Source organism: Lichenostomus cassidix, chromosome Z, assembly GCF_008360975.1.
Source record: "Lichenostomus cassidix isolate B80296 chromosome Z, HeHo_3.0, whole genome shotgun sequence".
Classification (NCBI taxonomy): domain Eukaryota; kingdom Metazoa; phylum Chordata; class Aves; order Passeriformes; family Meliphagidae; genus Lichenostomus; species Lichenostomus cassidix.
Genome location: NC_139511.1, coordinates 62903312 through 62929196, shown reverse-complemented (window position 1 = coordinate 62929196; position 25885 = coordinate 62903312). Strand labels below are relative to the sequence as shown.

The window sequence follows — 25885 nt, the reverse complement described above, 5'->3', positions numbered from 1 at the left end:
CAAGAAGTCTGTCCAGCTTACAACTTTAACTCTACGCATATAAGGCAAACACAGTTTAGCATATCAACCTGAATAGAAAAGAAGAAAAATTACTATAAGCAGTCTTGCTAAATAAGATCAGTATATTTTTTCAAGGTCTTTCTAATGTTTGTATCTTTTGGCTTTTTCATTAGTGTTCTTGACTTATTCTTCTCGAATTACTGTGTTTGATGAAATATAAACGCATAAAGGCATGCTAAAAGCAAATGAATTTTCAAGAAGTTGGCTTTTATGTTTTGTAAGCAGTAACTGCTGTTTGTTGGAAAGATCACTGGTCTGTAAACTGGGAGATTAATATCTTGTGTGTAGTTTATCAAAGCATTTTTTCGGCAGTGCAGTAATTACTTGCTTTCTACCAGCTACTTTCCTACTTTTCATTCTTTCCTTATACTCTCAAAAATAGCAGTTAGCATTTAGCATTAGTGTAATTAAAGATCAACACATAATGTTATCTAAGACTTCAGTTTGTTTTCTGCAGCTAAGTGTTATACTTCTTTACACTTTGCATGTTACCTAGTGCTGAAATACGTAATTTTACTCTTTCCATTTTGGGTTTTTTTAGGTATTGCAGAGATGGTATGCTATATGTGTAATAAAAGCACAAGTGCACCAATATCTCTCTCTGCAAAGAACTTGATGTGCCCTCATTCCTAATGAAATAATTTCAGTGATTTCAATTAGATTTAGTTCATATTGGTAAAGAAAAAAAGGCATCTTTAGTAATTTATTTCCACTATAAAATTAAAATAGTAAGACTTTTTGAAGGCAATTGTATGCCGGCTTAGTGATAGGATATATATAATCAGAATAACAGAAAATCTACTGTGAAGAAAATGTACAAACTATTCATGTGCTACTTTTCTAATTTCACAACGAATTTTTAAGGGAAATGCCAGCCAGCTTAGAAAATTGAAAAAGAGTGAAGAGCAGAAAACATTATCTTAAACCTCCTTGGTAAATAGCCAGTGAAATTGGCCTGTGTGTGAACCTAGTGGGTAATGAGAAAATATTTAATGGGAATGTTTGACCAAAGCTGTGTCTGGCATTCCTTTCCATCATACCACACAAACCTTTTTTCACCTTTTCTTTCAAGTTTTCATGGGAAAATCCATTACTGTTTCAGAGCTGCTGGAGTGAAACCTTGTGGTTTTACTAATGGACTAAAGTCTGATTAGTCTCTGCTGTTGTGGCTGAGTATAGTATATTAATTTGCTTTTTTACTCTTGTATTAGTGTTGTTTTTTTTTCTTCAGACACAATCTGTGACTAAACAGTTGTTGTGACCACAACTGAATGCCATCCCACCATGTAGGCATTGGGGCTTTTGTAGAATTCAAGATCCTTAGATAAATAGCAATACCTTTTGAAGAAAACTTATGTCAGAAGAGCTGGAGACCACAGGCTCTGTCTCTGGCCAGTAGCTAGAGAAGGTGTGAACAGGACAAACACAAAATTATTGGTGCTTCTCTGTCCATCATTTCTGCTTCCAGTGACTGCTGTTTTTGAGATATCTTGATGCAGACAGAAGAATTTTGCAGTTAATAGCACTCAGTGGATTTTTTTCCCATGAGTTTATCAAGGAAAGAAATCACCCATGCTGCAGGTTATGGCAGGGTCATTTACTTACTGCAGATTAGATCAATGTTACATCAGGGTGGGAGCTCCTGCCACTCTGACTCTCATAAGGAAACTGATGCTCTGTGTGCAGTAGCTCAGTGTTTCTCTGGCTCAGTGTATACAAGAACAATTGGAGATTTTGAGGGCTTTGTACTGTGACAATTGTTATGCTTATTAAACTGTACAGAATTCCTCTCTTTTAAATGGAACTTGAAAAGTCCTTTTATGAATGTGCAGCCTTTTTACAGTTTTTGTCTCTTTCTCTTCTATCTTGACAGTATTATTTATGAAACGTTCTTCTGCTCTCTCCTGAAATGTTCACAATTAAATGCTTCTATTAAACTTCCTCAATTTGAGCATTAGAGGCCTATTTTATCAGAAATGTGTATAATTGCATGCAGAACATTTCTTCACTCTATTTACATGGATAAGGACACTTAAACAGATGTGAGGAAATAATACAGCCAGAACATGGGGGTATAGAGTTTATGTCTAGAAACTCAGAGGCCATTTCCCTTTCTTTTCTTCAGGTAGTATGAGAGGCAGGAAGACCTGTAGCTGCTTTGGAATGAGGTCTCATCTTTGGGATATCTGTAACTACAGTCTGGAAGGGAAGGGAAATTTCACTGCCAGATGAAAGTCAGGGAGGGTTTATTCCTAATTCTTGCTTTGGTTATGCAAGGATGAGATCTTCATGGGAACCAGTTATAAATACCTAGTGTATGGGAAAAAGAATTGGGTACACAACATTTCCCCTAATGTCAGTTTAATTTAAAATAGCTGTGGATAGGCACTTGAATCACTTTCACATGTCTGTCATTCATTTGGCTACTTCCAACAGATCACCCGGTAGTTATCCTTATTACAGACATATTACAGACAAGATTGATCTTGGCAGCAGTAGAGTACTCATTTTCCCCATATGGAAAGGACAAGAATTACACCCCATTATTGCCAAGGAAGAATGGGCACTGAAAAATAAAAAGGAATAAAAGTTGAATAGTTACAGGAATTGCTGATTTTTAATGAAAATATAAGTAATAATTTAATTTAAAAATGAGCCAGGATGATCAGTTTGTGTACATTATAAAATGAGATGTGCAAGTTTTTAAAATATCCCACAGATTTTTGTAGATAAGCAACAATCCAAAAACATAGATATATGGTTGTTATGGGAAACCTATTTCTGTTAGGAGGATTCTTCAATATTTTCTTAGTTTCTCAAATATAAGCAGAAGTTAAATTATTAAATACTTCTAAAAATACCTCTAAAGGATGTTTCAGGAAGGTCTTCTGAGACAAGCTGTAAATAAAGCTTCTTGTTAGATGAAAGAGTGAAAAGGAAAGAAGGAATAAGGAATATGAACCTTCCAGTATCCTTTATGCACAGTTGATATAGGATTGCAGTATTTCTTTTCTTGACCTCAAACAGTGTCATTTACTATTTATAAGGTGCAGTAATATATAGTAAAGGTCTTTTCTGCTGTGGCACGTTTCACTAAGATTTAAAGCTTTTGAATTTAAGAAAAATAAATTATTTTAACTTTTGGAAGAGATCATAATGCTACTTCTGTTTTGGTTTTTGTTTTTGTTGTTGTTCCTTTTTTTAAAGCTATTTGTTTTATTTCAAAGGAAAATCCATATTTTCCACAATAGGGAAGTAAGTACAATGTTTACAGCCCAGTGAAAATATGTGTTTTCTAAAGTGAATTTAAAAAAATCTAGTATACGTGGTGAATCACAGGAATGTTTTCTTTTATAATGTGGTACCTGTCGATTTTTATTCTCTGTTTACATATATGAAAGGACAATGTGGTCCTTCTCTTTGTGTATCCTGGAGCAGCATGTACTTTGTTTTAGGGGAGCTGTCACTAGAGGTTTGAGGTATGCAAGAGTAATAAACCGTGAGGGTTTTGTCCCTGTAACTAGGGGTGGGGGTGTATGTGAAGGTTGTCTCCCTTAGTTTTGTGATACATGGTGATGAAAGTGTGGCTGTAATCTTAACAGACCAGGTACTTGAAATGTCCTACATTGCAGTTACGAGGGAAACAGGTTGCCACATTGATTAAGTTACTTTTTCAAAGAGGAAAGAGGAAAGTATTTTTCAGTGGCTCCATGCACTTGTAAGAATATATTTTATAGCTGTACCTTGAAAGGTAAGTGGTACAGCACTGTTATCCATATTTTCTAAATTGAAATCCTTCTTTAAAATATTGGCCTCTGAAAATGTTTTTAGGGTAGTTCTGGTTTCTACATAGAAAATGGTAAGTTTTATCCATTTCTGGTCCCTTTTCTATTGAATATTTCCACACATTTTCTAAGTCATGTTTCACAAGGGAAAAATATTAGTAATCTTTCCTCCACAACTGTATTCTCATGAGTATTTTAAATCTAATGATAGCAGGTCACTGCATTGTAGATACTCCCTAATCTCCCACCTTATTTATTATAGTTGGCTCTTTTCCATGGAAGAGCTCCAGGGGAATCTCAGACCTGAAGTTTTTTGCAATTGGGGTTTACAGTAGATTTTTAAATATAGTATTAGTACATTTTTGTTATGTGAGCAGCCTTTTTTTAAATCAGAGCATGCATAATATCAACATGTAAGTGTTTACCGTATTTTTGCTTGAAAGAAGAAACCAGGTGGAAGAGTTTGTTATTCAACTTGGCAGACATGTTAAAGTAGCATACTTCTAAATCAGTTATTTAATTTTTTAAAAATTATTAAAAATACAGGAGTTTTATAAGAGTTACACAGTTTTATCCTGTCTTCTGGTGCTTCCAGGAGGCAGAGCAGCCTTTTCCAGGTAAAGCAGCATGGCAAGCCAGGTTGATGACTGTTTTATCACCTGTGCTCTAAGACACCAGTGGAAAGAGTTTACAGAGTGTGCAGTGGGAATTGATATGGCTTCTGAGCAGCACTACCTCTCTGTGATTCTAAAGGCAGAAATTCTGCAGCTCTTGGAAGGCAGCAGATGCTTAATGTAGCTGATGTTTCATGGAGATCATCTGCAGAGAAATCAAGAGGACAGTAGGAGAACGAAAGAACTATCTGTATAGAAGCATTTCCTTGTGCTAACTTTTAGTGGATTTTTAGTTTCCATTCTGCATTTCAGCCATCATTATCAATGATCATTGATTATTGTGTAGAAACCATGGTATTTCTGCAGGTAAGATTGCTATTATCTACAGATTAGAATATCGAGTTTCTGTTGTTTTGGGTTTTTTTTTTTTTAATTTTTCCTTTAAATTCTAGTTGCATCTAATTGAGGAGAAATTATTTGTTAACTTGGGTGAAAATATGTTGAAACACTTGCTTGGAACCCCTTAGGGCCTGTTTCTGAACTTCACAGAGTATGAGTGAGAGAAGTAAGTGTTTTCTTTTAAAACATTGAGATCTTTGACACAGGAAGGAGTTACTCTACTATAAGTTAGAATGCATACGGATCTTTCGTCAGCGTGAGATATTTTGTATATTCTGAGGCATTTTCCTCTCTTTTTTCAAGTAGTGTATGCATTCTTGCTGGGATGTATAAAATAAAAATTGGCAGAGATTTTTTTGGTCCATGAAAACTGTAAGCCACATAAAACATGTCTGTGAAAATACGTACAAAGACTGGATTTCTATCCACTGCACAGCAATCTAAATAGCTGAAGTTTCTAAATGGTTCCACACCTTTATTATAAAGTGGAAAAGTTTGAAAGCCCCTGCTTTAATATCTTTCCCTAATTACAGAAGTTGTTTAAAAGCAGTGGTAACCAAATGGATTGGGAGCAATCTGGTGGTAGTAGGAAGCTGTCTTCAGCTGTTGGCATCTAAACATTTACATGTTTTATTCAAAGACATGGAAACTCTATTAAATAAATGGAGGTTTTTTCCTCAAATTACTTCGTACATTCCCCTTATCTTATGGGAAGACATGTTACTAAAGTCAGAAAAACGTAATGTGCAAGATCCAGAACTACAGAAGATTAAGCTGAGAGGCCACACTGGGATTTGATCCCTCGATCCAGCCCAAGTTTGAAATCGCTTACCCCTCTCAAATACAAATGTAGTATAGGCTTAGATAGCAGATAACATTAATTTGGAAGGTAATTACTTTTTATTACAGGCTTCCTAAGTAGTGTTGCTTATTATGTTTTAAGCTCCTGTGTATTTAAAAGATACTACAAACATTTCTTCACTGTAGTTTCATAGGAGAAAAGACAGAATAGGTGTGCTAAGTAAACTAGTTGTGTGCCTACTTAAACTGATTTTGACAGGCAAGCGTTTTTTCAGAAAGGCTGGAATTTGTAGTGATTACAGTTAAGATAAATACTCAGTTCAGTCAGAAAAGCCCCACTTAGCCACTGCTGGGGCCACCTGTCCTTAGAGAATCCACGACCATGGTCAGAATGTCATTTCACTTTTTTTTTGCTATCTTCCGTGCTGGCATGTCACTTATCTGGCTGCCTGGACAGCCAAGTGAGCAAATCCAGGCAGCACTGTTCAAACAGAGCCCATCACATACCGTCATGGCCACTGAAGCAAAGCTTGCACATGGGAAAGAGAGACGGTTTGTTTAAGTTTTTCTTCTCTTAACTGAAAATATTTTCTTAGACCAGCAGTTCTTGCTTTCACTTTTTTATTGCATAGCTTCAGAACAGATTCTTTATTATTTATTTATTAGACTGTAGGTTAGGAAAGGGCTAAGCAATAAGGGCAAACATAGGAGTTTTTTCTGTTTTATCCCTATAAAGTTTTTAAGTATCTCCAGTGCTAGACCTGATCTTTGAAGCTAAGGTTTTCAAGATTTGTTGGACAGTTTTGGAAGTTTGTGTCTGATGTACTCTTTCTGCACTAGGAGTATTCAATACGGGTACCCAGATTCTTGAACTGTGGAGTTTTATCTAAGTAGTACAACATGCTCTAATATAGATCCTCATTAGTTTTCTGTTTTTCTTTTATAGTTATTTTGGCCACTCTAGGCTCTAGGGATTCACCTGACCAAATATAGATGTCTACAGTTGATCCAGTCACCCGAGGCTCCTTTTCTAATCAACAGAGAAAAATAAACGTAACCAGACTGTGATTTTATCTCATCCTAAAATAGATCTTTAAAATAGGTTAGATGAAGGCCACTGTAAAATGCTTGTTTCTGTTAACTATAAAGGGAGGTGAAAGTTTGTAGACATTTGAAGAGTAGACCTCTAAAGATTAGAGGTTATGTTAAATTTGATGAAACAAGTCTCACCTAAACTCTTCACTTCCTCCCTCTATTGGTGTTTATTGTCTTCCACTAAAGCACAGGAACATTTCATCTCTTGTTTTCTGACCTTGCCAATAGCAAAGTAGGAGATAATGGGTTACTTTTGCATCCATTTCTATTGATTTAAGGATTTATGACTGTAGGCAATTTACAGGAGAAAAGCCTGCCACTCTATGAAAGGCTTGTGCTAGCTGAGAGTGAAGCCTATGATCCCTTACTTGCACCTGATTTCCAACTGTCAAGACATCAGCAACTTCACCATGGAGTTACTGAACTTCATCTAAATTGTGACACTTTTAAGGAGACATCAGATGCTCGTGAATTCTTGCTTCGTAGGTTAGAGATGTGTGAAAACCTAGAATTAGCATGGCTCCATTTTCAGTATTTATCTGGAATTAGCAGTATTTTTTTCTAGTGGCTCTTTGTAAGGTCATATTTGATTTTCCTAATTTAAAGGTGGAATGTTGGCTGCACATTCAACGCAGGGAAAGTATGAATATTATCTGTATGTCAGCATCATTCAGTAGAGATTTCTACCTTCTCTGGGTAGTTTTATGTTGGGGTGGAAGTAGATGGATACAGTCTGTAAAGCAGATTTGTTGTCAGTGTTTTCATTTAAATAGTTTGCACTCATACTTATGGAAGGAGACATTAATTTAGTGAACTTAGCCGAAAAATCTGAAAGCCACTGTTAACTGGTGAGTCATATCTGGCATTTTGGAGCAATTGTATAAGGAAGCTGAAAGTCAAGAACAGTCAGAGAAGTGTGAAAGTGTGTACCTGAAGTGAAAAGAAAGAAAAATGGAAAATGTTTATTCCAAGCATGCATAACTCATATGGAAACATGTTTTTCTTTCCTCTTCCCTGCATTACAGGCGAAGCTTTACTAATGAACTTGATAAAGCTGATACATTAACATGTGTTATCTGAAAATACACTTTACGTGAAATGTTCATTTTCAAAGACAACTACATGGTACTTAACCTTAAAACTTAACTGTCTTTAGCGAGAAAGGGTAGTTTCCAAAGAAAACAGTGCCTGACTAAAAAGCACAAAGACCTCCTGAAGAGGCGAAGAGAAATTAAACATCACTGTAAAATATGGCCCCTCTAATTTACTTTTCATTTTGCAGTAGCAAGGAAAGAATGTAGTCCTGTTGACCTAAGTGCTCTAGAAGGACACTATTTGATTCACTAAATAGATGATTCCTATTTATGTCAAAAATATGAAAGTTCTTGGAATTTTTTTTTAAATGGTGAAACCATTATCATGTCAGTCTTGTAGCAAATTATGACTTCCATATGCATACACATGTACATCTGTTTAATACAATTTTACTAACAAAAAAAGATTAACTGTTATCTTGGGGCTTCTTTACATAAAGAGTTAGTTAGATTTTGTTGGATCTCAGCTGAAATACACCAAATAAAAAAATCAATTCCTTTGTGCAAGATCAGCTCACAGACATGTAAAATGTTAGTATAGGAATGCAAGAAGGCAGTGATGGACAGAAACCTGAATCTTCCCTTAATCTTTTGCAGCAGAGTGAAGGAGGATAGCTATTAATAATGCTTTCAAGAGACATTATTTATTTATGTTCTTGTTATTTTGTTATATAATGGGCAACCTCACATTTTGATAGATTCAAAAGATATTAGTAAGATTAAGTGACTGCTCTGGCTCTCGAATGCTGCAGAAAAATACTTTAGGTCTAAGATGTAATGTTTATATGAAGACTATATGTACTGTGTAATTCATAGGAGCTGGGGATACTTGCTGCATTAGCTCATTCATGTTTTTTTTCTTTAGATGTTTTATCATAGTGCATCCTCTCCAAAGCTTCTTACAAGCCTATGTTGATGTCTAACCATTCATTGTCCCTCTTACTAAAAATTATTAACCTTCCTTTCCTGCCTCCAACCTGTACTGACCCCTCTGAGACTTCTTTTCCTGTCCTTGGTCAGCTCTATCCACACTCTAAAATGGAATGTTTTTATCTGAAGCGTGAGCCAGGGAACTGAATTTTGCCTTTCAAAATTGTTGGTTTGAGCTGCAGTCTCGAACCATCTTTATAAGCAAAGATCCAGGAAAATTCTTTCAGTCCTTGACATCAGTCTGCAGTTTTATGACCGTACTAGCTTCATGGTTTCATCTTAGGGGGTAAATTTTCCATTCCTATGCTACAAATCATTTTAATCTTTTCTTGCTGACCTTGTAAAATGCCCTCTCTGCATTGTTTACTCCTGTCGGGGTGTTGCCCAAGTGCTCTGGACAGTTTCAGTTGAGGTAATTGGCTTTTGCTTGCTGACAAATCTGCTTCGGTTATTCTTCCCTGTGCCTGTTAAACACAGGGGGGGATTCCTAGGCCAGAATAAATGTCCCATTCTGTGTCACAGAAAATCAGGCTTCAATTTCTCATTTAGAGGCACTGCTGTTAATTCATGTCAAAGCACTGTTACTTGCACAGTACCAGGAAAGCTGTGTGTGTAGTTGCCTAGTGAGCTCACCTAGATAGAGAATAATCTGACCAAAAAATTGTGTTTAACAAAAGTGTTGTTTTTACTGCTTACCTGCAGCAACAGCTCGCTTATTTGATTCAAAGGGAAACACACAGATGAGAACAGACTGATAGGGGTGAGACTATTTGGGAGCCACCCTAGAGCTGTCTACTATCAGTGACACCTACTGAATCTGTTCTAACCTCTTTCACAGTGAGAATCAAGAAGGTAGATTTGGAGTGTTTCTCTTTTGGGTAATATTTTTAATATTTTCCTGGCCTGACTACACAAAAATATTTTCACAATGTTTTCCCAGTATTTCCTAATGCAAGCTACTGTGTTTGTATATGCAATAAACATTGCCAAAGACTTTTCAGATTGATTTCATTTGAAGGACTTAATGCTTTTGCCACAGCAAAAGTACAAAACAACTTTTAAATCGTTACTAGTAATCTTTTGTAATTTTCTTCTAATCACAAAGCTGGCCACATAATTTCTATGGAAAAATAATTTTCAGGATTTTTATGACAGGCTTCCAGGACTTCATGCTCCAAAAGTATAGTGTCCAAAACATCCAGCCATCATGGGAATCTTTTTTTCAAATGTTGAAGATGTTTATGTGATGATACATTCTGCGTTTTATCATTCTTATTTCTTATAAGACATTATTTTCCATTTGCTGAGGTATGACCTGGAATTTTTTTGTTTTCAGAATCAACATAGGTTTTTCGTGTTTTAAACAAAAGAAACTGATTTGGGGTTTGTGGTTGGGTTTTGGTTTTTTTTTTTTTATGGTAGAGCTGGTTGTACACTGAAAGAGGTTGCTCAGAGAGGCTGTTGAGTCTCCATCCTAGGACATATTAAAAACCAAACTGGGCTGAGCTGTTTGTAGTATTTGGAGCAGGATGATTGAATTAGTCATCTCCAGAGCTCTCTTCCAGCCGCAACCATTCTGGAGTTGTGTAAAATTCAGTGTCAGTAGGTGGGAATCTACCTACATGCAAACATAGGCAAAGGCAGCAAAACACTTCTTTGTCTGCAATTAACATACTTGCCTGCAGAGCTGGGAGGAAGGACCTTCTTTGAGATGGAAACTGATGTTTAGTATTTCCAGTGATAAAGATCTCTACCTGAGTTATTCTAAGTGGAAGCAATAGAGAAATTAGAAGCACTGAAGAATAAATGCTCTCAAAGTGTTAATAATTTTTGTATGATAAAGATTCTCCTTACCCTTCCCTCCCAGTGCTAAGACCTAGCCTACAATGATCCCTTTGTGTTACTGTTGATTAAAATGTTCACTTCTTTATGATTATGTGATTGGGAAAATTCTTTAGACTATAGTTCAAAGATTCAGTATTTTGGTATTTTGGAAGTATTATCAGTTTCTAAAATAATCTGAAATCCACATAAGTAGTTTTTGTTATTTCTTATAAACTAGGTTTATATGCCAGTGGATTAATAAAATTACTTGCATGTTCAGGGCTTGAGTTTGTTTAGTTTTTAACAAATTATATTCTGGGAACATTTTATGGTTTCAGAAGATTTATAGGGCTACATTTAATGGCAGTTTCTCTTGCCTGCTCTGTAGCACGTGCTATGGTGGCTTTAAGTGTGCTGTGCATGTTTGACAAGTTAGAAACTCAGCAAACCCCATCAGCGCTGAGCCACACTGTCTCAGGCTTGTTTTTGTTGGCTGGTATCCACTACCATGCTATAAAATACATTTACTTGACAGTAGAAAGTGGAGAACCACATTAACTGCAGAGTTTAAAAGGGCTGGGTAACCACATGCAATAAATATTAATAAAAGAAAAAGGCCACCCACCTTTGACCTTCAGCGCTTGTTTCTAGCTTTGGTGTTTCAGAGTTGCTTTAGCATCTTAAGCATTACATAACGGTATGTAAGGCACTTACTTCAATCAAACAACTTCTTAACAACCCTGTATCATGTACTTCAGATTTACCTCTAAGAATGTTGTTCTGTAGTTGTCTTGTAATAAGCAAGCCAGGTTTATTTGTACCTGTGAGCAAATGAGCAGGTAATGATGTATGTTTTGTGTATCTAGAAGTAGGATGTTTTGCTGGGGAAACTTGTAAAGAATGGCTATTTGATTAATGAAACTTCATTTCTCTTTGTTTTTCTTCTTAAGAACACAAAATAGAAAAAACAGCTCAGAAGAGCTGTTGTGCATAATCTTGTGGCAAAATGAAGTTCTGATTCACAATGGCTGAATGGGTTTCAGATTTCTTTCAGTATTTTTAATGTTATGTGCCTCCTAGCATTCATGGAGTCTTGACCAAACCAGAAATAGGGTGGAACATGCAATATGAAGTGAACGGAGAAGAAAGGGAAGGCTAGAAAAGGGAGCATTGTTCTGTGAAATACTAAAAGGATAATGCATCTTACTAACTCTAGATACAGTTATTACGTAAGTGGCACAAACCAACTTCAGCCTTGGACCATATTCCTTTAAGGCATTACTATCTGTCAAAAATAGATACTTTCTTTTGTGTTTTTGATGAGACAGGTTGTCCTTTGTGGCAGACTGTGCCTACTTTGGCTCTCTTGAGTCAGAAGTTTGAGTCTTAGAGTTTCTGTGCTGGCTTGCTGAATCAGACTGAAAACAGTACTCACATGGAGATTCAAAGTCACATGTAGAACAATACTTCCAATGTCTGAAAATGAGTTTTGCTGCTGACCAGAAGGGTGACAGTACTGTGAGACATTGGCTTCAAATAGCAAGTTCTTAGTGTTGTGGGGAAGAAAGAAGCAAGAGTGAAAATGAACATCTCTTCCGTTTCTGCAGTAGGCAAGTGAAAGGTCAAGTAGTGTATAACAAGAGGGGAAAAAACAGATAGAGTGATGAACAAAGTGGGAGAATTGAGAATTAAAAAGAAGAATACAAAAGTCATGAAGGCCTGGATTGCTGTACCATATCTGAAGCACTTACTTGTTCTCCTTCAAATCCTTTCTTAACTTTCTATTTCCATTTATGCCCACGAAGACTGTAGAGCAGTTAGTCTGTGGAAACCACTGGTTATCACACTGTCATCAATTTTTCTTCCTTCCCTGCCTACATCCTTGTGTTGTCACTCCTTTTACATTGTATTCTACTCTGGAGTTACTCATTCACATATTCACATACTCATTCATGTGCTTAAGCTTCATCCTGCTACAGTGTGATGCACTCTTTGACAATGGGAATATTAGTTCTGAGATCCAGATGAGTGACCAAGTAACTGTCAATATCTTGCTTTATTTCAGAGTGTTGTGCGTTGCCTTTGGCATCCTAAGCTGAACCAGATCATGGTTGGTACTGGAAATGGTTTAGCCAAAGTGTACTATGATCCTGTCAAAAGCCAGAGGTATGTAATTATGTTTTATTATGTTTTTTTCTCAAATATAGCCTGATTCTGTGATTCAGTGATTATGCTAAGAAATGAGAAAAACTGGCATAGTAACATTTATTTTGCTTCATTATACTTATTTAGCAACAGTAGAAGGAGAAAAAGTAACCCAAAATGTTTGCGTATGAAAAGTGGCACTTTCTCCTCTGGGCTTTTCCTGTTGCAGTATGCTGGCTGTTATACCTGAATTTACAAAGGCTTTCATTTTTAAATAGCACAAAATCTGCAGTTAAAATAACTACCCTTTCCTCCTCTTGGAAGTTGCCGAGGAAGTGTTACTGAATGGGTATTTGTTGTATTTAGTCATAATTTTCTAATGCATATTTTCTTCCTGGAGTAAAGATCTTGTTTAGAAGCGTCAAACTTAAGTGCTATTGAAGTAATACTGGAAGACCCAATTTGACAAGGTGCAAAGCAAGGAAATACATTCCCATCTTTCTTCTAGTCTTCTCCACCACCCTCATTTATCACATGTGGATTTTGCTTGTACATCTAAGGGAAAGGTGATACTGGTTTGTCAGAAGGCGTCTTGCCTTCCTAAGATGAACAGGGCCTAAGTAGCCTATAAATAGTTTTTTGCAATTAATTAGTATCTGGATTGACTGGAGAACTGAGGCATGCTTCCTTCCTGCCAGCCAGGAAGAAATATGCAATTCATAGAGTGGGATAAATAAGGTGTTCTAACCCTGTATGTACCATCTTTGTTTTGCTGGCATCCCAAACCAAACTGTGTTACAGTTCATGGTTTCTGGGTACTTACTGTAACCTGGGCACTTGGATGTGAAGATAAACTCTGGTTTACAAGATTATTACAAATAAGCTTTATTTTTCTGGTTTTGTCAGTTTAGAGAACAAGAGAGTTTGTCATCGTTTGGATACCAGAGCCCTAACACAGTTTTGTGCCTGGTTTGTTTCTTGGTATTTACCATGAGGAGGAAAATACCACTGGTTTAAATCAATCTTGCTTCAGCCAGGCTTATGCAGTCTTTCCTGCCTCAGTGTTACAGACACCTCTGGTTAGATAACTGATACTTGTGCTGCTTAGGAATAATAATATCAGGAGCAAATGAGTGTCCAAGTTTGGACAGCAGCACTTCCAATGTGCATACTGTGAGCACTGTGAACAAATGAAGTGTGAAATGAATCTTCCACCCTTATTTCTGCATGTCATATAAACCACTCTATAACAGAAACACTATAATCTCTTTACCCTCCTTCACATGAGCATGAACAGGCAAAGATACACACATTCATGAATATTTAGAGTGCTGTATAACTTTGTTGAGACTGTCTCAAATAAAAACTGGTTTCTGTTTGATATAAACACACTAACTGAACTGCTCTGTTTCCTCCTAGGGGAGCAAAATTATGCGTGGTCAAAACAAAACGAAAAGAGAGACAAGCAGAGACTCTCACACAGGATTACATTATAACACGTGAGAAATTTAAACATATCTTTACAACAGCATCCTTAGCTCTTTCTTAGGCTTGAAATTATTTGCAGATCATTTAGCTTTATAATTTCTCCTCTAAAAAGCAGTCTTTCATTAGCCTCAGGATTTTTATAACCTTATGTTCATGCTAAGGTTCACTGATGCATAAGAAATAGTTATCATTGCTGCTATAAAATATTTAATGATCTGCCTTTTCCCAATAACAAATTGTACAGTGTGATGAGGGGATTGGCTGAGAGGTCTTAACCCTCTCCATTAGCATTGCCCAGTGTAGTGTTTCCTCATGTGAAATGAGAACAGTCATTCAGTTGTGCTGTCTTGCTTCGCTTCATCCTCTTCCTGTTCCAGGTGTTCAGCTCTGGTTTCCAATAGTCTTGGTTTTACATATACTGAAACCATTTCTGTAGAGCAAACAAGTTGTTTGGCAGTGTAATAAACAAAAAGAAGGTTTAGAATGAGAAGGTTGGGCAGTCTTGGTAACTAGACCCACATCAAGGAACTTTGGTTCTGGGTTTCCATCTTGGGCACTTCCCAGCCACAGCTGTCTCCAACCTACCTTACTGCTGCAGATGTCCAGCTCCAGTTTTTGGGGCAACCTTACGTAGCAGCTGCCAAAGATCAAGGGTATTTGTCTTCACTGGGTGCTCTTAATCCGCCCTTACAACATCCTTGACTGTAATGCTTAGTGTGCAGTAATTAGTGTTTGTACTCTAAAGAACTTTTGTGATTTTTAAAAGAAAATTCTGCTTGGAACGCAGTGGAACTTGTGTGTTCAATGGCCTTTATAAATACCATTGAAAGATGTAGATCCAAGTTATGCAAATTTTTGAGATTTTATCACTGAGTGCTAGCTGATTAACTCTTTCTTCCACATAATTTTGAAACTAAAGTATGCTTTCATATACAGCAATGCATAAAAACATTGTAAGGATATGCTTAGCAAATTTTTAAGTTTTTTGCATATTTTGGTAACTTCTCAGAGGTTAGATGTGTGTATTTAAGTTTACAGATAGAACTGGGAAGAACTGAAGATCTCTGAAGTGCTTTGCAAAGGGAACTGACCCCTTCTCTTCTTCCTTTTTTCTTCTTCTCTTTTCTTCTTTCTTCCTCTTTTTTCTTCTTTTTCTTCTCCCCTCTTTTTTCTTTTTGGGTTTTCTTTTTTATTGCTCTTTAATATCAGAATTGCCTGTAATGGCTACTTAAAATGCAGGAATGTTGTTTTAAGGGATTAAGTGTCACTTTTAAAACACAGGAATACACAGCCTGGTTTTCCCGTGGACAAACTTCACTCCACAAATGGCAAAAGCTTGGATCTGTGCATTAGTCACCTCAGATGCTCTGTGGAAACTGATCAAGGTTATTGCTTGCCAGAAGATTGTCCCTGGCATTTCACTTAATGAAATCTGCAAAAATAAAACCTAAACATTTATTTCTGAAGATCTGCTGCGTGTCACCTGACTATGCCTTCACTCAGTCTAATAAATTGAACAGGCTTACAGAAATAAGCTGAAAACTCAAGCTGATAGGTACCTGAATGCTGCCTGCTGGTTTTAATTTTTTTTATTCAATATAGAGATGATGTTCCTAAATTTAAGATTTGTTTGGTTATTTCTGTCTTTCTTGGATTGTTTGATCCCTACACAGTTTCCCATATTTTGGGAAACAGCAGCAATAAGCAGACCTGAATGTGATATGTAAACCTCACTGCACGAAAACCATGTCCATTTACATAGTGTTTCTCTCTTGCTGACAAATGAGTCTCTCATCTGAGTGGATCAAAACCATTACTGTGATTGAAGTTAGCATTTCTGTAAGGAAGTAGAAGTTTTAAGTCCTGACAATTTACCAGACTGTCTCAATTGTGACATTTTTCCAATGGTGATTAATCTTACTATTTAAGAAAGAACATGATTTGGAATTCATATGCATAAAATTACATTTGGAATCACTGAGGGGTTTCTGCTCCACTCTGTGTCATATCCATGAATGTATCAAGGGCCTTGTCATGCTATTAGAATATGAGAAAGCTGTAGAAACATGGGAAGTTCAGAAAAGAGCAACTGGTTGGTCACAATGCTAATATTGAGAACTGAATGACAGCAGTATGAATGAAATATGCATCAACTGTGCAAACACTATTTTAGATGAGAGGATCCTGCATGAAGGAAACCTGATACCTCGCTGTTTTCATCTTTGAAAAAATTAGCATAAAGAAAGCCCCGAAAGTACAACTCAGTAAACCACTGTTTGGATATGGAATTACTGGGAGGCTGCTCCTTCCACCTTTTCCATTGCAAGAAAGAATCCACCTCTTTTCATTTAAAGCATTAAAAATAAAATAGAATTTCTATAATTTAATTTTCTCCAAACTGTGACCCTTCAGCCCACGCTCTTCCGATGTTCCGTGAACCACGACAGCGAAGCACGAGGAAACAGCTGGAAAAGGATAGGCTGGACCCCTTGAAGTCTCACAAACCTGAACCTCCAGTAGCGGGTGCAGGTAATCCAGACAATCATTTCAGACTGTCATATGCCAAGGGGACTTCCATGCTTTGGTTCTACACTCATTTCGATTTGCATTTTTTGAGTGGTGACTCTACTCTGTAGCTGTATGGGCAATGTCCAGCACTTTAGGACATTGATGTCCCATTAGAGTGCTTGCCTACAAGAAATCAGTAGTTACAATGTAATTACTCAAAGTAATCACTTTGAGTTACATTGTCAGTAAAACACCCACCTGAATGCAGCTCTAAATTAAACCCTTCCTATAAGTATTAAATAACTTCTTTGTATCAGTTCACCATTGCAGGTTTTGTATTTTTCTTAAATATTTTTCTCTTCGTGCCACAGGTCGTGGTGGCCGTGTTGGGACTCACGGGGTCACCCTGTCATCATATATAGTCAAGAACATTGCCCTGGACAAGACAGATGACAGCAACCCCCGAGAGGCCATTCTGCGTCACGCGAAGGAAGCAGAGGAGAATCCATACTGGGTGGCTCCAGCATATGCCAAGTAAGAAAACAATTAAGAATACAAGTAATATTTCTTGAGGCCAGTAGGAGTTTCGTTAAAATAGAAGAAACGTTTTTAATGCTATACTTTGCCTTTTTTGGGTTGCTGCCACAAATATGTAAACCGAGAGTATACTCTTTTATGAAGGTAAGAGTTTCCAGGAGGTTAAATTGTTGAAATTTCATGTTTCCACTTTTAAAATGTACCTGCAAGTGCTAGAAGTTATTTCAAAGCTTTCAAACTTGATTTGAGTTTAGAATCTTCTCCAAATCAGTGTCTAAAGTTGCAATATACCTTTTAATAGGGTACTGTCCCATTGACATAATGGGATGATTTTCCAATATGCCCTCTAGTTCTGACTGATTCTTAGGTTAAATCTTCAAAATACTTACCTGGTGTTATGACAGAGTATTCTGGATGATTTCTTGACTGTCATAAGTTTTTATTTGAATTTTGGTACATGAGGATGTGAGTAACTGCTTGAATTGACTTGGTTTTAAAGGTACAGCAATATTAAAAATTGCACTGATAAAGTCGCCTACCAAAAATACAGCATAAAGAAATAATTGTTACATAAATCAAAGAGCCTCATCAAGATTTTTGTAGTAGAACCTCAGTAATCCCACAGATGGTACTTTACTCAATTTAAATTATGTGTGTGAGTGTGGTATTTGTGTGTATGTATTAAAATGAAAATTGTGCATGCTTCTAGAATGCTTTTAGAATGCAATGGAGTTTTTTCCTAAAAATAAATATGTTTCAAACAATTAAATAGATTCACAATAACACAAAAATAAGTACTAAATAAATGCATTTTGTATTAATGAAGTGAAACTGTCACTTTAAAAATTACTAGAATTGTCATATTTTGTTATCATTGATGGAGCTTTTTTCTCAAAATAGTCTCTTAACTAGTGTTTTCAAAATGCATAAGGAAAACATTTTTAAGATGTGAAGTAGTCTTCACAGAACAGTCTGCCACCAATTAATTGTTTTTCTCTTTTGTAGCCCAGTGTTCTATCTCCAAGGCTATGCATTCATTAGTACTTTACTGAGAACTTTCTTTATTAGTGTTTAGCTTTGTAGTGAAACAATCACCATCTTTTTCCAGAAATTTGAAATATACTAAGAATTGTAGCTTGTTTCTAGTGGTGACATTTGTTTTCTGACTTGACCCACATGTTCACAAAGATAACTAAATAGCTGTTCCAAAGCAGCTTGAGAATGTCAGCGACCCAGCCTGGCTTTGGGTAATTAATAAGTATGTCACACTAGTAATTGATAAGTGTGGCATTTGATGTTGTATGTCAAACCAATGCATTATGCAGCATCACTCTTGGTACCAAAGGTGGGATATTTGAAAGGTTAATTCTGTAGCAATTGTTGTAATGAATATGATTTGATAAATGAATATGATTTTGATAAAAATACTGATTTTTAATTCTTTGAGAGGATCTGCTAGAGAGGAAATGTACTTGGAATGTGTAGGTATCTGGTTTTATTTGAGGTATCCATTCTCAAAAGTAAATACAATCACGCATTCCATCAGGTGGATAGTTACCTCAGCATATTTTCGGCATAGTGACTTCATTGATTGCATATGAAGTTTCATCCCTGACACCTGCAATGTAGTAGACATGAAAGTTTTAAAACAAAGCTGTGTTGCAGGAGGCTCACTGTGTCAGGTGGCGAGATCTCATTACAGTTCCTTGTTAAAGATGTGGCTGCAGGGGAAGAGGAGAGCTGGCTGAGAAGTGGACAGGATGCAAGTCCAGACTGCTATTAACTTACACACCAGATGGTGATATGTATGTGGGGGAATTGGTCTGCAGCCAGCAGAATGCTGTCTTGATGGCTTTGTCAGCTGATAAATCTCATCCTAGTGAAGCTGCCATTATCCTTGCTTTGAAAGCTTGACTTTCAGATATACTCTTTGCAAAGAGCATTAAAAAATCCCCAGACAATAATAACATTAATAGTAATAATAACAATAAAATAAAAAATAATATTATTAACAATAATGACACTGCTGTTACTACTACTACTATCTAAAACAACGAAATGCAGAAACTTTCTCCATAATAATAGTGTCATGTTCTCAGTTTTCAGAAGTTCAGAAGCTTATATTAACAGCCACAAAAAGCTGTGCTATTATAATGTAATATTTATATGTGCTATTAAAATTATATCCTACATCTAACTTTACAGAGTATGTATGTTTAACCTGTATATAAAATGCATCTTACACACTTATATTTAATAAAATATGCAAATTGCAAGTAATTTCTATAAATTATTGTGCAGTACTGGTTTGTGTACTGGACAGCTGCTTTAGCTATAGCGTAAGTTACAGTGTAGAGTTAGGAAAGTTGATATTCTGATACATTCTTAAAATCATATGCTGTCTTAAGACCTAAAAACCGTACATCCAGTGTGTTTCATTTTTTAAAATAGTGTTTATTCTTTTACTACTTTATTCTTCTGCTACCTGTTTTCCCACATTTCTTGTAGTAAATTTTTTCTTAAACATGGTATAAAACTATCCACTTGATATATCTTTTGTTTGACAAGGCTTTTGGTCCTGTACTCTCTATGCACATAAGGTTTTCACTCTCCTTCTTCAGAAAATGTGTAAGGAAACTATAGTTACTTAATTTTCTCCTGCGATAATTATAAAATAATTTTAGTCTGAGAAGATTAAGAGATGCTCTTTTTCTGGTTTATCAGTTTTCATAACTTGGAATATGATGACTGGGTTGGAGCTTGTCTATTCCTCATTAATGACTGGTTAAGTCATTCTGAATCAGTTAATTGAGTTAATGCTTTTTAAATTGTGTGAGGGAGAGTGACTTTTTTACATGGGTGAGCAGTTACAGCACAAGAGGGAATGTTTTTAAACTAAAAGAGGAGAGATTTAAATTAGGTGTTACAAAGAAATTCTTTGCTCAGAGGGTGGTGAGGCACAGGAACATGTTGCCCAGAAAGGTTGTGGGTGCACCGTCTGTGGAAGTGTTCAAGGCCAGGCTGGATGGGGCTCTGAGCAACCTGATCTAGAGGAAGGTGTCCCTACCCACGGCAGGGGAGTTGGAACAAGATGGTCTTTAAGGTATCTTCCAACCTAAACCATTCTATTGTGCTATGATTTTCACTTCAATAAATCTTACAAGAAACACATGGCTTCTGCTGTTAGTTTATGCATTCCATGTAAAAATATATCCCTTTTTTTGGAGTTAAAAGTGCCTAATTTACTCTTGAAGCCAAGTATTCATTTGCATTTTTTATCACTTGAAAAGTTTTTCAAGCTTGTTATCGTTAGCTTGACCTTTCTGTTTCGCCGGACATTTGAGCCAGAAAGGAGGGGAAAATACGTAAGAGGCAAAAGAATGGGTGAAAAACAGATGCTGAAAAGGATCTTGGGAATGATAAGAAGTACATGGTGAATCAGGAGATGACATGTTACAGAAGCCCAATGTGAATAAAGTGTCAAGAAATGATCAACACAGCAGAAAAGTCATAATGGATGAGGATAAGGAAAAGATCTTGAGATTTCTCAGGAAAAAGCTTGTTAGAGTCCTTGGCAAGAGCCATTCCAGTGGAGTGAAAGGAAAGGAAGGACAGATTGAAGATTTCAAGTAAAGAACTACAGGAAAGGAACTTGAGGCATCAGTTGTAAATGTTTGAAAATTACATTCTTTGTGAGCTGTTTGTTTTAACACAGCTGTACAGATATACTGTAATGACTTCAGATGTCCCTCTGAAGGATCAGCAGGAATTACTAAGCATTGTAGCTGAGTGCCTAATCAGGCCCAGATGCAGCTCTCTTCTGTACCAGAGAAAAAACGAGGGTGAAATTTCCTTCCTCAACAAGGTAAACTGGAGTTCCTGAAAACACCTTTCATTTCAGTGATGATGCCCCTATTTTGCAGTCTTTTTCATTCTGCTTGTCACGGGCAAAAGGGAATGACTTGGAAGCAAGAGGCTGTAGCTGTGTTGTATTCACTGAACTTTTTCTGAGGGGCAATGCAGTGTGAAGTGTTAGTCATGTAGTGGCTTGAGTGTCATTAGTTGAAGAGTCAGGACTGAACAGTGTCTTGTAACAGCAGCCTTGTTTGCATGCATTGGTATATTTACCCTAAATAATTTTTTGTAAATTGGTAATTTTGAGAGGGAAGCCCCTGAGATTTAGAAAAGAGTCAGGCTGGTTGGTGGGATAAAGAACAAAAAAGGCGCCTGAAAATCTTGACTTTTCAGTCTGGAAGTGGCCTTTATGACATTATTCTGGTTTCCAAGCATGCTTGAAAATCCTTTTTCTTTGTTTCAATGCAATATAAACACAAATTTCAAAAGTTACTTCGACATGAGTCACATGTTGTGATATGCAGTTGTCATCTCCAGCTGGTTTTGCTGCAGCAAAAAAAGTATTATTTATCTGTTAGTCTATGATCTCACATGTCAATGAGCTACTTTTATTGGGTCCCTGAAAGGCAATTAAGAAAAACAACCCATAACTGGAGGGATTATGGTGACTGTAAAGCAGTCTTCATGGCCCCTGGAAATTTTTTAGAAGTCTGCATATCTGAGTATCTTGAAAACCACTGAAGTAAAGAGAAGCACATAGTATAAATAAACCATGCTAGTTTGTTTTCCCGTTTTTGTTTGCAGCCTGTTACCATAATCCACAATAGGAATGCATTTTTCAGTGTATGAGATACTGGTTTCAGCTGACAGTCATGTGGAAACACAGGATTACAGAACAATTCAGGTAGAAAGGCAATTCCTGAAGTCATCTAGTCCAAGGTCCTGCTTAAAGCATGTTCACTTAGATCAGGCTGCTCAGATCCAATTAGATTTGGGTTGTCCAGGGGCTTGCTCAACCAAGGTTAAATATGCTCGGGGATGAATTCCAACACCTCTCTGGGCAGCCTGTTCTAGAAATCTGGTTGGCAGGCACAGTATGCCCTTGCTAAATCCATGCTGGCTGTTCCCTACCACCTTCATGTCCTTCATGTATATGGAAATGCCTTCCACTGGCATTCATTACATAGCTTTCCTAGGAGCTGAGGTTAGGGAGTTCCCCAAATCCTCCTTCTGCCCTTCACAAAAACAAAGATGATGATGTTTACCTTTTCTAGCCATTGAGATCCTCTCCCAGTCACCGTGACGTCTCATAGATGACAGAGTGCCCTTGCAATGACATGGGCCAGCTCCCTCAGTACTTCTGGATCCACCCATCTGATATCATGGATTTTTGCATGTCCAGTGAGCTACAAACTCTGTCTTCCTTTTCCTGTTGGAAGTTTCCCTACCAAAGACTCTGCTCTAGGGGATGCATGCAGACCAGAGGACAGACCTTCTCAGGGAATATGGAGCCCAAAAAAGCACCCAGTATCTCGACCTTCTCCATATGCTGTGTTAGTGGTTTACCTGCTTTACCTGGTTTTCCTTAGCATTCCTTTGGCTGTCAGTGTAGCTGCAGAAGGTCTTTTGTGTTACCTTTCACATTTCTGTTTCATTTCCATCTGAGCTTTGGCTCTCCTAACTCTGTTCCTCTGTGTTCATGTAAAGCCTCTGTTCCTCTCAGCTGAGGGTGTCCCTGCCTCCTTTGTGTTCTTTTTTAGGGGTTTGTGGTTTATCACATTCAGATCCATATGCATCCATACCAGGCTACTGCCTGCCTGTGCTTTCTGCAGGTGAAATATAACCTGTTTTGAGGAGAGTTCCTCAAAGATCAACCAGCTTTTGTTGGGCTCCTTTGTCCTCCCTAGCATTCTGCCATGGAATCTGCCAAACAGATCCCTAACAAATTGAAATCAACCCCCAATGTCAAGGATAAATAAGATTAAGAAATCTGATGGGGAAAAAGAACACAGCTTTCCACATGTATTTTATTTAGCCCTCAGAAATAAGAGTACTTAGAAGAAGAAAACTTGTTTGGATAATTTTTGTATAAATATTAATCATATAGCAAACTCCTACTACACTAGTAATCTCCAGTGCAGTTGCTAAGCAGAAAAAAACTGTGTTTAAATTAGATTAAATGATCACTGCTGATAGAGCAATAGCTGTTTTAAAATGGTCAGGCACATGAATCACCCTAGGTGCCCCAGGTACAGGTATGCAGCTTGTGGAGGTGCAAGAGTTTACATTTCAGCTGAGACTACAGCTATTTCATGATAATTTTAAAAAGCAAGCTATCAGATTTGACTTCCTCTGTATGTTTTTGCTTTAGCTAAATTATGCTACAGTTTCTCTCTCTTTTTTTTTTTTCTTCTACCCCTTACCTCAGCTTTCCAACGCTCAGTGGCACACTTGCATTATCTGAAGTCTGTGCCTTTTTTTCTGTGCCACTCTTGTCTTGGAAAAAATATAGGTTTTGCTGCTTGTTTCACAAATTTATTCACTCTTCTAAGTTGTAAGTTTCCATCTGAATTATGGCAGTTGAAGGTTTGTGGTCAGAAATTATAGGTTTGCACTTGATTAGTTGTGCTTTACTAATGAAACACTTCATATTGATGTCATCCTAGAGGACATTTAGACACTTTTCATCTATTGTGGTAAAAGGAGGTTCATTTTAAAAATAGGCTAAAAAAAGCTCTGTCAGTATGTTTGGAAAAAAAGAGAAGATTCCATACATTCTTCCTCTTCAGCAGCTAGCAAAATCCAATGTTTCAGCCAGTAAAGCCTTCGTGCCTGGTGTCTGTTTTGGATTGGATACTGATTTTTTTTTAATCCTTCTTCAGCAGTGGGTTAAGTAGATTTTATGTGAGTATTTTATAATGACAATTTTAAATTGGAAAGTATTTTTTAATCTGAGTTGTGTTTTCCATGGACAGCAGAATGCCTCATCTAACTTCCATAGTGTAGGTCCCCATCTGGGTGCAAGGTCTGCTACATCCTGCACCAAGGACTACGTGCCAGTCAGAGTTCTACAGCAGGGCCATCTCTGGAATGATCACTATGACCCTTTCCTCTGTGGCAAGCTTGGAGGATGGAGGGGAAGGCAGGGCTATGGAAAGACTCTGTATATAAGGGGAGTAATCTTTGACTAGTTCTGGTGATTTTGAACCTATTTGTGTCACGTATTTAACAAATGGAGAATCCTGCTCCTTAGGGGCTGATGGCTTGCTATTACCCTTTGAAGTCAGAGGCAATATTGGATTTTGCCTATTGTGTTACATAAGGCAGGCACAATTTTGTTAAGGTTTATGCATTTTGTAGAGTTTGCCAAATAACAGTTGTTATAATAATAGTGCTTGACATCCTTAGACTACTGCAAAAACATTAGTTAATATAGTAATGAGATGATGACTGCCTTGGCTGCATTTTTTACTTTGTCATGTTGTAATGAAAAGTTGAGCACAACCAGCATCAAAAATCTGGTAGTTTCAGCTCTGCAGTGCTTGTGCTGGGAATTAAGTTGGAAAAGGGCATCATGCCATTATTAAAGCGTGAAACAGGGGAACTGAATATCCAAACAGTCTATTGAATCGCTACTTGATACTGTGTTCATTTAGAATGCAATCAATAATTATTTTTGTAAAGTTTAAGTGGTATTTAAAATTCAAGTAAAGAGTGGAGGAATTGATACCATCAAGCTTGACTGTCAGACCCACTGTGTTCTCATACGAAGATCATTAGGTTTTCAATATTACAGTAGTGTTAGATGAGGTCTCTGGAGGAGAAGCTGCTTTTTTCATGCATAGGCTTAGCCAGAAACCTGTCTTAGCTGTTCTGTTTTCACTTACTGGCTCCTGTTGTTTTACAGTGTATCAAAATGGAAGTTTCTTTTTAAAAAGTCATGGAATAAGGAGACCAGTGGCTCTGCTTTTCTAGCATTGAATTAAATGTATTTGTTCCTCACTTATATCTTAATTTTATTCATGGAATACACAGATACTGATTGTAAGCTAATGAGGAAATAATACTTGCAAAATATGTGTGTTTGTTGTTCTTGTTTGCCTGTGAGATGTCAGGTTTCTTCAGTTCTGAGAAGGTTAGTTGATAGATTAATGTCAAAAAGTCTAGGATGCTCTTTTTTGAAACTGTCTATATGTATCTATCTTGCTTGTGTCTAGTGCCTGTCTAGTTCAGTTTCTGATAAAGTATTGTAGTCTGACCACTATTTTCATCTTTTTATTTTCTAGAACACAGCCAAAAACAGTTTTTGCGGAAGTGGAACCAGAAGATGATGAAACAGACAAGCCGGAGTGGAAAAGACGTAAAATTTGAAAAAAAATTGGTTTAAAGACTCATTTAAGAGCATTTGAAACAAAATGAAACATTTATTTCTTTATTTGGGATAGAGGGTCAAAATTTGAACACAAAAATTTCTTCAATTTATTTGCTGCAGTATAAAAAGGGGTTGTTGAATTACACTGGCTTAATCCCACATCTGAATTTTGTAATAAGGAATTACTCTACATTGTGCAAATAACTCTTCTGTATCAGTTACTTAGCTTTATGAGTTCAGTGAAAAATACTTCTTTATAAATAGTGAATTCATTATATTGCCGAATGTTTTTTTCATTACTTCCGACTTTACAAATGCCGTGTCATGGGAGTGTTCAATGAATTTAAGTATACAAATAAAACTGTACAATTTCCCAGA

The 25885-nt window shown here is 36.8% G+C and overlaps 1 protein-coding gene across 1 annotated transcript in view; it reads left to right on the top strand.

Annotated features, from left to right (window-relative positions):
- The window catches only part of WDR70 (WD repeat domain 70), a 126336-nt gene extending 100451 nt beyond the window's left edge, over positions 1-25885 (top strand). The window contains exons 14-18 of the mRNA XM_085042170.1: positions 12668-12768; positions 14167-14246; positions 16648-16764; positions 17115-17277; positions 25422-25885. Of these exons, the coding sequence (XP_084898296.1) occupies positions 12668-12768; positions 14167-14246; positions 16648-16764; positions 17115-17277; positions 25422-25506 (546 nt within the window). The 3' untranslated portion in view covers positions 25507-25885. The remainder of the gene's footprint in view (positions 1-12667; positions 12769-14166; positions 14247-16647; positions 16765-17114; positions 17278-25421) is intronic.